Source organism: Empidonax traillii, unplaced genomic scaffold, assembly GCF_003031625.1.
Source record: "Empidonax traillii isolate 1590-97213 ecotype Southwest subspecies unplaced genomic scaffold, ASM303162v1 scaffold144:size1428860, whole genome shotgun sequence".
Classification (NCBI taxonomy): Eukaryota; Metazoa; Chordata; class Aves; order Passeriformes; family Tyrannidae; genus Empidonax; species Empidonax traillii.
In genome coordinates, this window is record NW_020955337.1 from 256,791 (window position 1) to 272,364 (window position 15,574).

The 15,574-nt window shown below is 38.4% G+C and overlaps 1 protein-coding gene across 1 annotated transcript in view; it reads right to left on the reverse strand.

Annotated features, from left to right (window-relative positions):
• Positions 1-15,574, reverse strand: part of LOC114057739 (lipopolysaccharide-responsive and beige-like anchor protein) — a gene marked incomplete at its 3' end in the record, with an annotated part of 305,157 nt that overhangs the window by 248,207 nt on the left and 41,376 nt on the right. The window contains exons 3-11 of the mRNA XM_027884383.1: positions 9,629-9,860; positions 9,394-9,494; positions 7,366-7,461; positions 4,109-4,230; positions 3,878-4,004; positions 2,546-2,665; positions 2,084-2,230; positions 1,065-1,262; positions 292-425 (exon numbers count right to left, since the gene is read on the reverse strand). Of these exons, the coding sequence (XP_027740184.1) occupies positions 292-425; positions 1,065-1,262; positions 2,084-2,230; positions 2,546-2,665; positions 3,878-4,004; positions 4,109-4,230; positions 7,366-7,461; positions 9,394-9,494; positions 9,629-9,860 (1,277 nt within the window). The remainder of the gene's footprint in view (positions 1-291; positions 426-1,064; positions 1,263-2,083; positions 2,231-2,545; positions 2,666-3,877; positions 4,005-4,108; positions 4,231-7,365; positions 7,462-9,393; positions 9,495-9,628; positions 9,861-15,574) is intronic.

A 15,574-nucleotide genomic window follows, 5' to 3' on the forward strand; every position in this document is an offset into this window, starting at 1 on the left:
CTTTCCTAGTTCATTTTCTCCGTGATAGGAATAAGCTCAAGAGAATCATTCATAATTCTCCTACACAAAAAAAATTGTGAAGTGTAAAATGTGTACATTTTGGTTCTGTGTGAGCTTTCACAGAACATTTGGTGCAAACAAGCACATCACTTTGAGGTCCTGCCTGTTGTTAGACAAAACTCACTGTCACACAAGACAATACAAACTACTATGCCATTTCATAAAGCAATAGGTAATTTCCTTTACTTACAAAGAAACAAAGAAAGGGACACAATTAGCACATGCACTCACCAAACAGTTGTGTCGATGTGGTCTGATGAATATTGCCTATAGTCTAACTGTGCAAAGAGAGGGAAAAGCACCTGCACTCCTCCAATGGAGTGCAGGGCGCTTTGGATAGAGTGCGTTAAGACGGCTTTCACATCCTGCCAAAGAAGAAACAAGAAATATTGAAACCTCCCTTCAGAAACTGTTAAGAAGTTCGTTAAAAAACAGTTTTTAATGTCTTCGATATGAGAGCTGTATTATTGCCAAATAAAAAGAAACAGCAAGAATAACAAACTGGCTGCCACAGCTACACTGAACATCCAGACTGCCTGACCTACTGCTCTAGATACAGTCTACAGTGTAGATCCTCAGATCAGTACACAGGAGGTGGCTTGTAAATTCTAAAACAACTCTCTAGTAACAGAGAAACTCTAGAACAGAACACATGAAAAGCTTCTGACAATTTAATAGGTGAGGGCATTCAAAGCATAAGGAACAAAACTATTTCATATCAACAGGGCAAAGGACGAGTGATAGGTAACATCTGTAGGGGAGGGAACATGTCAGAAATGAGGAAGGATTTTTTTAAAGCCAATACAGCCTTTGTAATACTGACATTCTTTATTCTTTACATAGAATAAATTTTTTTCTTAGGATTCTTATGCACCCACTTTAGTTCATGAAATGGGAGGTAGCAGCAGGGCTCAAAAAAACCCAACGTATAAGGTATTCCCAAAATTATCCAAATCCCTGTAAAACTTGATTTTAGTTTTTCAAAAAAAAAAACGTTTATATACCTGCAGCATGAGGGCATGTGGTGAATGAACAAAAATAGAAGGGTTATCCTTAGGGGATGACTCTAGACACAGCTGTGCATCTGTAGCCCTTGGATTGTACATAAAAGCAATAGCACTGGATAGTTTGCCATCATACAGCAACAATTTGTGATGTTCATCAAGGAAGAGATCACTTTCTGCCTTGAACTTGAATGTCCCCTGGATTGGGAAGCAGGGTTGAAGAAGGAGAAAAAAAAAAAAAAATTAGATTACACACATGGAAGATACAATTCAGAACATAACTACTGCCAAAAAAATGACTAAAACACTGCTTCTTTAATCTAGAAATATTTAATAAAGAAGGGGTCTCAAGAACATTGAGTCAAAGTCAATTTTACAGAATTAAAACTGCAGAATTTTTTTAACCCCCTGAAGAGCATCATTGCCAAAATGGTGGGTAACGTAAAAGAAACATATTAGCTTGGAAACAGCATGACTGTCAGCAACGTTCACTCAGAAGGAACTAATAATTGAGGAACAGATAGAAGAAGAACCATCTTTTTTAGCTTATGTTTTTACAGCTGCTAGGGAATAACAGTCTTCAATTAGTGCCCCTCAGGCTAAGACAAAACAAATAATAAATCACTGCAACACAACTAATCCTCAGCACTAACTTCACATGTTAAAAAAGTCTGACTAGCACAAGCAACTATAAAGCTACATTTCTAAAACAAATACATCATACTTCATCCGAAGCGTTCAACCTCAGTGAAATAGTGAACCTGACCAGAGACAGCAGGGGTGTTTTCTCCCTCTCCCAACCACCAACACTGAAATTTTGAGAAGCAAACAGGAACACCACTCTTTTTATTTTCTAGGAAAATAAATAATCGAATCAACGCTTACTTGTAGTCTGTGAGGCGATACAAAGGCTTACAGAAAAACATGGAAGAGTTTACGTATGTTACAACGCCACAACATTCTTAAAACCCACCACTGTCTTAGCAGCATTAAATTTTTAATAGTCAATTCTAACATACCTTATAGCCCAGACCAAGCTGATAAATAGCAAAGATCTGAGCAGCATTGAGGGCTTCACTAAAAAGGTAAACAGATGTCATTTGTCCGCAAAACACTCGATTGGCATCTGCTGTTTCTGAAGAACCCAGGAAACATTTGTCAAACGTCTGAAAATAAAACAGAACTCAGTCACAGGGTTAATCTACGCTACACAAACAAATTATACCAAAAAAATACACATTTTTCCAGGGAATATTTTTATATAAACAAGTATTTGAGGGTCTCAGTAGAAAAAAATTTTAAGTTCTGAGATGTATAAAAGCACAATTTATGCCTCTACCAAAAAATTACTAATTTTAAATCAACACTTTTTAAAAACGCATGAAATGGGGGAGGTTTATTAATAAAATGGAAAAGAATAATTACGAAATCCATCAATATGATCAACTAACTATGAGTATTAATGCACAGGGATTACTTACGTCATTGGTGTTGACAAACCATGTTATTTCTCCATAAGATGCCAGTTCCCCGTTGACATAACATCGAAGTTCACTGTTCTTCCAGCGGTTGTAGATGTGCACTATAGTAACCATATACCACTAAACAATAAGAAAACAATTTACATAATTCTATAGATACCTAAAGAGGGTTTTACCATTTAAGTGGGGCATAGTAGAACAAATTTATGAGAAATAAATTAAGACTCACAAATGTATTTGAAGTAGAAAAGATTAATAAGTCATTGTTGAGTTTTCTTGCATTGCTATGTCAAAGAGTATTTTTCCAAAAAAGATGACACAGAAGCTTACAAGATATTTATGGCACATAACTTAAAAAATCTTTATGGCACTGCTGAACCAAACTTACACTGAAACCACTGTGTAAATAAGTTCTAAGCTGGGTTACTCGTAGCATGATGGACTGCTACAAATGTCATTCCAAAGAGCAAGGATGGCTCCAGACTAAAGCCTTTCAAAGGCTGTGCATGTCAAATTATCACAAACAGAATCCATATTTACAGCAAGAGATTACTGATAAGAAATTCCTGAGGAGGTCTGTTCTTCCACAAAATGTTTACACCAGTTGCTACAGAAACATTAGCAGAGTATCTAATTGAAAAAGGAAATATTCAACATTGTATAACACTACTTAAGAGGCAAGCCAGCCTTGAATATTAGCAATAAAATCAACTCATATTTTAATTCTTACATTTAAAAAGATACATAGAATAGAGCAGCAAATGCAAGGAGACTACTTGCTGGACAACCCGGATGAACACAAAGCATAACATTCTTTCAAGAATGATCTGTTTTCTACCACATGTAAGACCACCAAACTCCTATTAATGGCCTTGGCTTGATTAAGAAAACTAAATGTGTGTTAGTAAATGTGCTCTTTTAAAATAACACTGTATTTGCCCACATTGAGTAAGTGATGACATAAGGGGAGCCTGAGCAAAACCTCTTATAAAAAAAGGAGAAGAGAATGTCTGGAGGTACAAGAAAACAAAGAAGGAAAAAATAAAATCACAAGCATTTTCACTTTCAAGCTGTGTCCATCTACTAAGAATTCTCAGAGAGCTCACACAAGTCTCAAAAATTCACAAAACATCTGGTAAGCTTTTCTATCTTTCTTATACGCTGCATAATTAAAAAGAAATAAGATTTCAGAACACAAATTTGTTTTGCTCGCTCCAATGTAACTTTTGTTCTACAGAAAGATGAGCCTAATCAATACCTACAACACACACTCCCAGGCTACAGTTTTAAATTCATGAAACCTATTTGAACGATCTTATTATTGTTACTCACCTTCTGTGGCTTGAAATCAAATTTTACACAATGCTGGAAACCTTTTCCTTTTGATTTTATGGACGTTACAATCAGGCAGCCTCCGACAAAGTGAGCAGAATAACCAAGTCCTTTGTTTGTTCGAAAACTGACAAATTAGAACAAAATCAGCACGTACACAGATGGATGCAGAAATCATTGAACAATGAATAGAAAATGAACATCAGAAATGCGGTTTTACACAACACTCACCAATATAAATAAGGCTTATCCTTATCCACATTAATATTGTTTACAGGATCCATTCTTAGCCAAGTGTGGAAAGTAAATCCATTCTGGTACGGCCACTTGGCTATAGGAGGTAAGGCAATAGCCTAAAGGAAGTAAAAAGTTATTCATGTAGAAAGATCAACATCACAATAGTGAAAGCACACAGGTCAAGACACACTCTACAAATATACACTGATCCACAGACACACTGCAAATGTGTACAGTTTCTTTATGCTTAAAAAAGATCCAGCCTAACTTGTGCTTTTTGTAATTGTTACAATATTTAATTCATCCATGTATTTAAAAACTGGTCTTTATATCTCAAAGAAGATTATTAATAGCAAGCCACACTTTCAAACTGAAATGCTTTAGTTGGAGACAGGCTATAACAACTTCTCAAAAGGTAAATTTAAGTAAATTTGGTTTTGCGGTAACCTGACAGAATAATCAGATTTATAAACTTTACTTCACATAGTGTTGGTATTTAGGAAAAGAACCAACTATGAAGGAAAAGCTGTGTACATTTCACTTACCAGATTCTATTCTCTCTTGAAACTCATGTCTACATAGATTTCCAGTGAGAAATATGACAAACTTCCTTAAAAGAAAGTTAATACAATCCCCACCAGCCAAAATCCTCATCTCAAACACGGGCTTCGTTAGCCCAAAAGCTCTTAAGTTTTAAACTGTATATTGGTACCCTTTGTTTCAAACAAAGGGTTTGGGTTTTATTGTTTGGGAGTTTTTTGTTTGGTTACGGGGTTTTTTTAAACATTACTATCAACTTTCCCCTGTTTTGCTGCACAGGTTTGCAATACACACTTCAGCCATAACCTCTGATCAAAGATGCTGTCAAGATGATCAATACCAATGAACAAAAAAACATCAAAGAACTCAATGTTGCCAGACTCCTTGTTATGCTCCCCTGATCCATTCAGCTACTCCTGTCCAAACAAAATGCTATAAATCCTTCTCTATACCAGCCAACTAATCAGTCTGCATGTCTTGGAGCCCAACTTTTGGGAACTCGTAGCACTATCACTTGATTTAACTCACAATGGATCTTGGAGTAATTATAAGAAATACTTAATTTCTTAGACTTCTAAATTTAAAAATATATAAGAATATTCACATTGAGGTTACTGAGGCACCCCAATACCACATATGGTTCAAGCACTCCACATAATTAAAGGAAGTTAAATACAAAAACACTACATGAATATCCCAAAGGACCAAAAACATGTCTGTTCATTGCCAAGTTCTGTTACACGCGATAAAACTGCAGAAGCATTTTTCTAATAAGCCTGCATTTTTCAGTCTCGAGTTTTCATTCCAGAAAAAATTCATTATGTCATCAAGTTGATGAAATTTAATCTCAAGCCACCAAGGCTGAGAGGTAATGGGTTTATGTGAAGAAAACTGGAAAGAGCCATCTGATAAATCTTATTCAAATCTTGTTCTGAATTAAGCATGAAAGTTTTGAACATAATTTTTCATCCTACAATTTTAGAAGCAAAAGTGTTGACATACTTGAATTCCTACAGAAGATTTTGCACAGAGTTTTCCAAATACCTGTTTAGTTTCAAATTCTTTTTCAAGTGAACACCACAGAACTCAAAAATTAACTGTTCGGCCGCTTGAACAATTACAAAAAGACTAATCATGGCTAAATATAATCTTTTTCAGAGTTGTTCCGCATATAAATGTCTAGGATCTATGTTTTCTCAGAGAATTCTTCTAAGCAATATATGTTATTCACATCATCTGATCACTAAAAATAATTATAAATGGTACAAGTGCAACGACTTCTAGTTCAATACTTCTTGCTGTTTCCGTAGCAAAGGTAGATGTAAGGCTGTATTGGGAATGTGTGGTGAGGTTTTGGTAGAGGGGGGCTACAGGGGTGGCTTCTGTAAAAAGCCTCTAGAAGTTTCCCCCATGGCCAGCAGAGACAGTGCTCCAAGATGGAGCTGGCCAAGGACGAGTCTCTCAGCGATGGTACAGCACCTCTGGGATAAAATATTTAACAAGGGGGAATGGCAACTTCAGCTGGAGAGAGGAGTGAGAACTGTGAAAGAAACAGCTCTGCAGACACCAAGGCCAGCGCAGAAAGAGGGGGAGGAGATGCTACAGACACCACCAGAGCTGAGATTCCCCTGCAGCTCGTGGTGCAGACCACGGACAGGCAGCTGTGGCCCTGCAGCCCATGGAGGTCTGCAGCGGAGCAGAGATCCACCTGCAGCCTGTGGAGGAGCCCCACACCAGAGCTGGTGGAGGCCCAAAGGAGGCTGTGACCCCATGAGAAGCCCATGCTGGAGCAGGCTCCTGGCAGGACCTGTGGTCCCATGGAGAAGCCCACGCTAGAACAGGTTTGCTGGCAGGACTCGTGACTCTGTGTGGGACCCACGCTGGACCAGACTGTTCCTGAAGGACAGCAGTGCGTGAGCAGGACTCACACTGGAGAAGTTCATGAAGGGCTATCTCAAAAGGTAGAGTTCCAGAGGAAGACTGTGAAGAGGAAAGCAGCAAAGACAAGATGTGATGAACTGACTGCATTCCCCATTCCCTGTCCCCCTGAGCCACTCAGGAGAGAAGTGGAATCTGGGAAGAAGGAAGAAGTGGGAGGAGATGTTTCTAAGATTTAGTTCGTATGTCTCATTACCCCTCTCTGATTTGATTCTTACTAAACTAAATTAATGTCCCCAAGTTGAGCCTGTTTTGCCCGTGACAGCAATTGAGTGATCTCTCCCTGTCCTCATCTCAACCTACAAGCTTTTCGTTGTATTTTCTTTCCCCTGCCCAGCTGAGGAGGGGAGTGATTGAGCAGCTTTGGTGGGCACCTGGTATTCCAGCCAAGGCCAATCCACCAGAAAGCCACTCTCACACATACTGGATATTAGCATAAGCACCATTCCTACAGAAACAAGAGGGGGGGAAAGCAGGTAGATTCTCCCTGCAATAAGATTTAACTGAACTAGTCTCTAAAAAAAAATAACAAAATCAAAAAGAGCAGCCTCATTTATATTCATTCTTTGTGTAACAGTATTTGTCCTTCTATAGTGATATTGCACAAGCATGAGTTATTCAGGCACAATGTAGGTGTTGGGCAGAGAAAAAAAAATCTGATTAAAACTCTTATGACAATGACAGATGAGATAAAGAACACCACAAATGAAAACAGCCAACGGTCATAAGAGAAAAACAAATGAACAAACAAGAGACTTAAAATATCTACATACTGCAGCACTTTTTCCTGGAAAGTTGAAGAAGGCATCAGGTCCATACTTCTGAGGCATGTGTTTTAACACAGACAGCAACTTCCCAGCATGCGGTGGCTGACAAAGAGAATTATTACACTCGTAAATAAATAAACCAACCTATAAGAAATACTATAAACACACAAAAAAATTAATTTTGAGACATTTTAAAACTTGAAGACAACTAATTAGGTAACTTAACTAGGGACTTAAAGGCCAGAGCCACTTTCACCCAGCACAAACTAAACTGACCCATCAGCAAAACCACGACAGTGTGACTCTGCAGTAAGCTGAAGAAAATTAAGTGATTCAGATGAAAACTAATTCAGGAAAAACAAATGCAAACTAATTTTTAATTACAGCTGTTCTGGACTGTGGCAGCATGAAACCTGTGCCAGCACAAGGGAGATAGTGAATACCTAGCAAAAGGAGGACCAGAAAGACATGATTATTTTCATCAAGACTACAGTCATAAACTACATTAAACAGATTTGTAAGTCCACGGAGAAAGATGAGATTCTCAAGGGCAGTTTAGAGCACCTGAACTGAGTGCTCAGTGTGAATACTTAACACCTCCCCACCATCCTAATTCTGCACCGATTTTGTTGTAATACTCAGTAACTATGAACTCCAAATCAAGTATATGAGCTCACAACAACAGAAGTACAATTACATGTATCTTCTTTCGTAACCTTCAGTGAGACCTATCTCTGAACTACAATTTTATAATTTTGATATTTTCCTGAAAGTGCCCTTTCCCTGCCTCTTGTAAAAACAATCAGCCTCTGAAAACTAAGCATTGCATGACGTGTTACAAGTATTTCAAATGTACCAAAATGACAGTCAGCTAAACAGCTGAGTCCTGCATTCAAATTGAGGAGGAAATGCTGAGAACTGCTTAGATGTCTTCAGTGCTATAGAATTTGACCTGGTAATTTGTGTAGTAGCAAAATACTTGGCATCCTTACAGCATTGCTGATTTTAAGATTTACGGAGCTGCACAACTCCTTAGCAATGCAACAGTGGCATTTTTCTCATTCTTTCCTCTGCCTTTAGTCCTTAATAAAGAAAGGAAATTAAATGCAAATAGCAGAGAGACAGGAAATGAAAAAGTTAATGTTAAATAGGCCACTTTAATTCATCTATGGTTAAATATGCTCTGTATGTTCAATTAACTTTCAACCATCTGTGAAGTTTCGAGTATTTTTATTTAAGCAGGTTAAGGTCTCCAAACTTATTTATTTCAAAGGGTCTTTTAAAATTTGCTGTATTATATGTGCATACTTCTTGTTATATTGAATACTCCTTTTTAAAATTATTTGAATCGACAGAGACATTGTGGTACCTTTTCTCTACACTAGGCAGACTATTTAGAGATAACAGGAGCTGAATTAAAATTCAAATCAGGTAAAACGATTGTTAAAATAATTTCCAAGTCCAGCAAGACAACTGGGTGTTAGACAAAACTTTATCCAGTGGCCTCCACAACACAAACATTTTTACTTTCAGGAATGAGGTTCTGAACAGTAAAAGGAGACCCTCCTCTCCCTTTCTATTTTACACAGGAACAGGAGAAAAATGATACAATTTTTCAGTAGAGTTTATTTCCTTCAATTCGATTTCTGCCAAAAATTCTCACTTCCCTAACTGGATAGGTTTTCTCAGTCTTCAGGTAAAGCAGAGCAATGTGAAAATATGAGCAGAAGGAACTGCCTGTGTAAGCATTTTTAATTTATTTCTGTCTCATGACTTAACCAAAAAAAAAAATAATAAGCCTTTTTCCTTCAATTTCACATACCTGGAATCACAAAAATAAAATCATGTGCATAAAAACACTTGTTTACAATCTAGTGCATAGATATAAGAGGAAATTTAATTTCATCATCTACTCTCTCTATTTTAATTGCTTGCAGGTAAAAAGGTACACTGATATAGTGCAAGTAAACTTCCTGTAAAAAAAACATAAGCGATACCACAAAAAAATGGTTTCAGTTCTTTGTTTTCTCTTACCCATCTCCCTTTTTCTCCTTGAAGCTTGCTGAAGAATAACTTTAGCTCTCGAACTGTCAAGTTATAGCTGGCCAACACACCCAGCATATCCACTAAGAGATCTGAAAAGGAAAAAGAACAGCCACGTAACTGCTTGACAGAATGCAGTGTCAAATTTCTATCATTTAATTAATGTGTCCACGAGGTTTTATGTAGAAGGAACACAGTTTGAGACATACACTGGGTGAAACTGTACCTGCAATCATGTTGTCAGCTCTGTCGATCCTCTTGAGCACTTGTTCAACCAGCCCCACTTCTGTACACGCCTGTAGATTGCGGATGCTTTTCTTCAGGATTGCTGTAAACATGCTCCACACCTCAGCCTGGCAGGTCACGTCACACTTATCCAGCAAGTCCACCATGCAGGTGATGCCCTCTACTTCTTGGATGATAAAGTTCATTTCCAAGTCAAATTGGCCTCCAACAAGCTTTCAGAAAAAAAGATTTTAAAAAAAATCAAAATTCAGACATCTGTATTAAAGTACAGTTCCATGTTTGAAGTTATTCATTCTGCAAGAAGAAAACTATCAAAGTAGGCTAAAAAAAAATCATAATGAGGCCAATATCAATATGTTGTCTAATTTTTCTTCTGTTTCAAATTCTATTACGTAATAAAGGTGCTGCTAAGGTGTCACCTACTATCAGACAATGGCTGCAGAAAGACATTTGGGTAGTTTAAGACACAGATGTCCCGAGTTGCCCCACACAGTTGAAGACATCAAGTGGGTGTTCTAAAACAGGTGACAGTGACAAAGCAGCCAAGATTCCTTAAGTGGCCTGGAGTGCCCTAGGAGCTTTCCTTTGCATGTGCTTAACACTCCTCAGGTGAGAGAGCAATTCCAGCCAAAAGGAGCTGATGTACATCAGAAGTACTGGCACTTATGAACACCTAAGAGACATTCCTGAGATACTGAATAAAGCTGGTTAAGTAGGAACTGCCAGATTCATTAACAGTCACAGCTACTAAAAGGAAGTAAAGGCTTGCTATATTTGCATGAATGTGGAACAGCAGCACCATTCCAAGCCTTTGACAATGCTTTGGGTTGACACTTAAATCCTGTAATATTTCAGGTCTCCTAGAGGCATGAATTATTTGAACATACACTCAGTAACTAACCACATATGTGTGTGCCAAAAAGGTGGAGGGGTGGGGAGGAAACAACCTGCTTCGATCATTCGTCTACTCGATAAAATAAAAATTCCAACTGAAAGAAAGATGAATTGTATTAACTAAACTCCTTTATCCCAATTCCCTCTCTCCACTTTTTACACTTCTCCTGGATTTTAGAACTGTATAACTGTGAAAATCATGAATCACAGAATAAGCTGAGTTGGAAGGAACCCACAGGGATCACCAAGTCCAACTCCTGGCCCTGCACAGGACCATCCCCAAGAGTCACACCATGTGCCTGAGAGTATCATCCAAACACTTATTGAACTCTGTGAGCCTTGGTGCTGTGACCACTTCCCTGGGGAGCCTGTCCCAGTGCCCAACCACCCTCTGGGTGAAGAACCTTTTCCTAATATCCAACCTAAACCTCCTCTGACACACCTTTAGGCCATTCCCTCAGGGCCTGTCACTGGTGACCACCAAGAAGAGATCAGTGCCTGCCCCTCCTCTGCCCCTCACGAGGAAGTTGTAACTGCAGTGAGGTGTCCCACCAGTCTCCTCTTCCCCAGGCTGAACAGACCAAGTGCCCTCAGCTGCTCCCCACACAGCTTCCCCTCAAGGCCCTTCTTGATTGCCCTCCTTTGGACACTCTCTAATAGCTTAGTGTCTTTCTTATGTTGCAGTGCCCAAAACTGCCACAATATTCATGGTGAGGCCATGCTTGCCCATTATATACCAGCATACAAACAGGAGTGCAGATCGCATCTACTCAAATTATCAAAATGGACTCATGCTCAGAAGTATTTCAGCTTGTTCTCACTTCTACACATTTGTTTAATAAAAGACATTATTTCTGTCCTAAATGGTGTTCCTTTCACAACCTTTGACCATCAACAGCTTCAGTGCTGTCACTGCTGAAGTCATACCATGTCAAAACTGCCTCAAAATGCACATACCAACTTGCTTCCGTATTAGCTCTGACAGCATCTCGCAGCTAGTCAGGATCCAAAGATAAACTTACCCAATGGAACAGAATATACGCTCTTCATTAACCACTGAAATTACCATACATTTTCCTCAAGTGTCTAAATCTTGTCACTTTGAAGAAGCAATCTTTGGACTTCTGGGCATAAATCAGTAATGCCAAACACCACAAGAAGCAGAGAAAGTTACTGCCTTTATGACAGAATAGACAATGTCTCCCGGCAACAATTTCTAAACAGTAATTTACACTTTTCCATTTTCTCCCCTCTTGGTCTTGAAAAATAATTATGCAATTTACTATCAGATGCTTCCTTAGTATGTAGGGAAACTGTAGGAACTGAATGGGGAGACTTGAATTATATTCCTAGGTTCTCTATATCAACTCAGGCTGTCAACTCAAACAGATCTATCAAATCATTACCATTCTCCAAGCCTTAGTTTTCCCCTTCCAAAAGATGGAGCAGAGGCCTACCTCAAGAAAGCTCTGTAAGGCAGAATTCAAGGGAGAATGCTGAGCAGAATGAATTAACAAAGAATTATCTCAAAACAAATGCAAAGAAAAGAGGACAACCCCCTTAAGTAAAACCTGAACGGAGCATTTGAAAACACAAAATCTATAACCAATGTTACACTTCATTTTACACTAAATTTATCCTCTACAAAACTGAGGTATTCCTCAAGAAACTGCTCTCCTTCTTACCATGTAGGTAAGAAATAAAGGAAATACTGCATTTTGTGTAGAGAAAGAACAGCTGAAGGTTAAATTCTAGTCACAAACCACCTGCTAACTCTTAACAAGAAATTCAACTCTTTATGCATTTGGTTTTAACTATCAGCCAACCATCAATTATCACACCAAAACCATATACAGCAACTAGAGGTGACCTTACCTTCACCCTATAGTCTACACCACCAATCTTTCACTTTTGGCTAGATACACTATTATCAGTAACCACCCATCCAGGAAGCTGTCAAATTAGGTTTCCAATCTAATCTGCAAACACAAGCATTTCAGCAAGTACATTCGAGAAATAATATGCTCGGGTAAAAAAGTAATTCCCGTTTTAACACTTCCTTTAAGGGAAGTGAGGACAAAAAAAAAAAAAAAATTACCCAGAGAAAGCAGAATCCCCAAGGCACAGTGCAGCTGATGCACTGTACGTGTGCACCCCCATTAGATACACATAAGCACACACACACACCCCCAAAGTATGTCATATTAACCCTTTCTAATGGTGGTTTGAAACTGATCAACCTTCAAAACACAAATTTGTTTCCAATGACAGGGATCATAATCCAGGTCCAGGCGTTGGCTAGTTATTATCTGAGCTGCAGTAATGGCTGTGCACAGCAAAATGTAATCTTCCCAAATGTCACAGTAAGTTATGAATATCTGAGCAGCTTAATGCACCTTACTAGCCATGAAGTGTGAGAATGTAATCTTATTACCTTTTTTATGGTTGTATTTTTTTGAATAATGTAGCCTTTGAACTGATGTATAGTCTTTCCTTGCACTTTAGCATGATTTGGTCCCCTATGTCGCACAGTACATTTTTCAAAATTCTCCAATTCAACGTATTTTAAGTCCTATGCTGAGCTGCATAAACAATCTTTATAGCAACCTACAGGGTGGCATAACGTTTTCTTTCTTCAGCATGTGGAATTAAGTGCAAGCTTACAGGAATGGCTTTAAAGGGTAGTATTCAAATACATCCTCACAAATTTTAGATTTTGCTAGCTATATTTACCTGCAAAAATATATGTAAACTAAGCCAATAGCTCAAGCTTTTTGGTAAAATGTTTCTACATTTGGCTGACTGAGAACAGGGAGCAATTTTTAACTACACATGCAAAGAGTGTAATTTATTTTTTTTCCTTTAGAGAGTTAAACTAATGAGAAGTCAACATAATAGCACTAATTTTAAGTATAAAGTAGCATTACAACACTTCTAAATAGAACCAAAAAGCCAACTGAAACACATAAAACCTTTCTTTGCAAGGAAGTGATCCAAGATATAAAAGAGATGGTGTACTGCTTGGGTGAGCAACCACCAAACTAGAGCATGCAGAGAACAGATCAGAATAAGCTCAGTCAAGGTCCACTTTCCTCAAAGATCATAATCTAGATTATTAATCTAATTTAAATTATTTCTCCCATTAACAGACATAAAATATTTCAAAAGCTTTTAAGAAAACGTGAAAAAAGGTATTTCAATGACCTGTAACATTAAAAAAAAAGAAACTAATTCCAAAATCAGCATTTCTCCTGGAAAAGCCAATTTGGCTATAGCTGGGAGAACTGCAGGGCTAGATCTCCTCATTTTCACCTCAAACTCCCAAAAAAAGACTTCATTTCTACAAAGCTTCCTCATCGTTCTGTTTTTTTGTTAACTTGGAACACTGAGTGCTTGTTTTGTTCCCTGAAGCCAGGATGAAGGACTATCAACCAAACTGTGACCTCCCTTTAACTCAAGACGATGATTTTGTAATCTCAGAATTCCTTCTTTAATATACTGAAAACATATTAGAGGAGTATATAGATATAGAATATAAAGGAGTATGGACAATGTCTACCCAGTGGAAAACATCTATCCCATGAACTAAAAAAACCACAGTCAAATAGGTTTTTATATACACCCTACTTTTTACCTCTGATCACAAAATAACCATGTTATCCAAAGAGGTTCTATTCTTAATGCAATTTTACATTATGTCACAAAAAAGCCCAACCAAACAAGAAAACCCCTGTGGTTTTCAACCCTCGATGACCAAGTTATCCAGAATGTCCCTAAGTAATAACAAATAAAATATTTTACATTTACTCTTATCTTCCACCAAAGAAATAATCCACCTCCTTGAGTCCATCGCTTTTCACGTATTCAGAAACTCAAAACAAATGCGCTGATCATCAAAAATACATGCCAATGATTTGGGAAGTTATCAGAACTAAAGATCTCTTTATGGTAAGAGTGTCATAGGGTGATCCCAACCTAGTCTAATTCCCTAAGGGTACACAATAAACATCAAAAGTGAGCACCATGGAACATATCCTGAGCGTGATAAAAAGGTGATTGTGATTTGGAAAGGATTCTACAAAACAGAAGAGGAAAAATATAGGGAAAGAGAGTAACTCATACATACTAATTTGCAGCAATCCATTCTCTGCCCATCACCCCTCACTTTTCCATGCAGTCTTTTCTATTACTAACACAACACTTAGAGGTGAGGACACATTAAAATCTGAGTCCTAAGAAGATCTGTCAGGAAAGCCTGTTGATAGTTTGGATAAGTATATCAAAGAGTGACATTAGCATGAACAGCAAGTCAGTAAAATCATGACAAACAAGGCTCAGGCCCAGAGAGGTCAATAGGGAGGCAAGAAAGAGGCAGAAAAGGCCTGGATGTCAACCTTCATTATATTGCTACTATAATGCAGTAGAAAAACTAGACAAAGCACAAAGACCCACCCAAGAAAGGCAAGATCATAACCTTCTAGCAAGACGCAGATGATTTAAAGTCACTTGCTTGCTACCTTAGCACAAAGTTTTAAAGTAAAGTGAGACCATGAATTTGCAAGTGACTCTTTCATAGAATAGAATCATAGAATCAGCTGGGTTGGAAAGGACCTCTGAGACCATCAAGTCCAACCCTTGATCCAATCCCACCACTGTTACTAGACTATGACACTCAGTGCCACATCCAGTCTCATCTTAAAAACCTCCAGGGACGGAGAATCCACCACTTCCCTGGGCAGCCCATTCCAATGCTTGATTACCCTCTCCGTAAAGAATTTTTTCCTAATATCCAACCTAAACCTCCCCTGGTAGAGATCAAGGTCATGCCCTCTTGTCTTACTGAGAGTTGCCTGGGAGAAGAGACCAACCCCCACCTGGCTACAACCTCCTCTCAGGCAGTTGTAGAGAGTGATGAGGTCTCCCCTGAGCCTTCTCTTCGCCAGACTAAACAACCCCAGCTCCCTCAGCCTCTCCTCATAGGACTTGTGTTCAAGTCCCTTCACCAACCAGCCTGGTTGCTCTTCTCTAGACC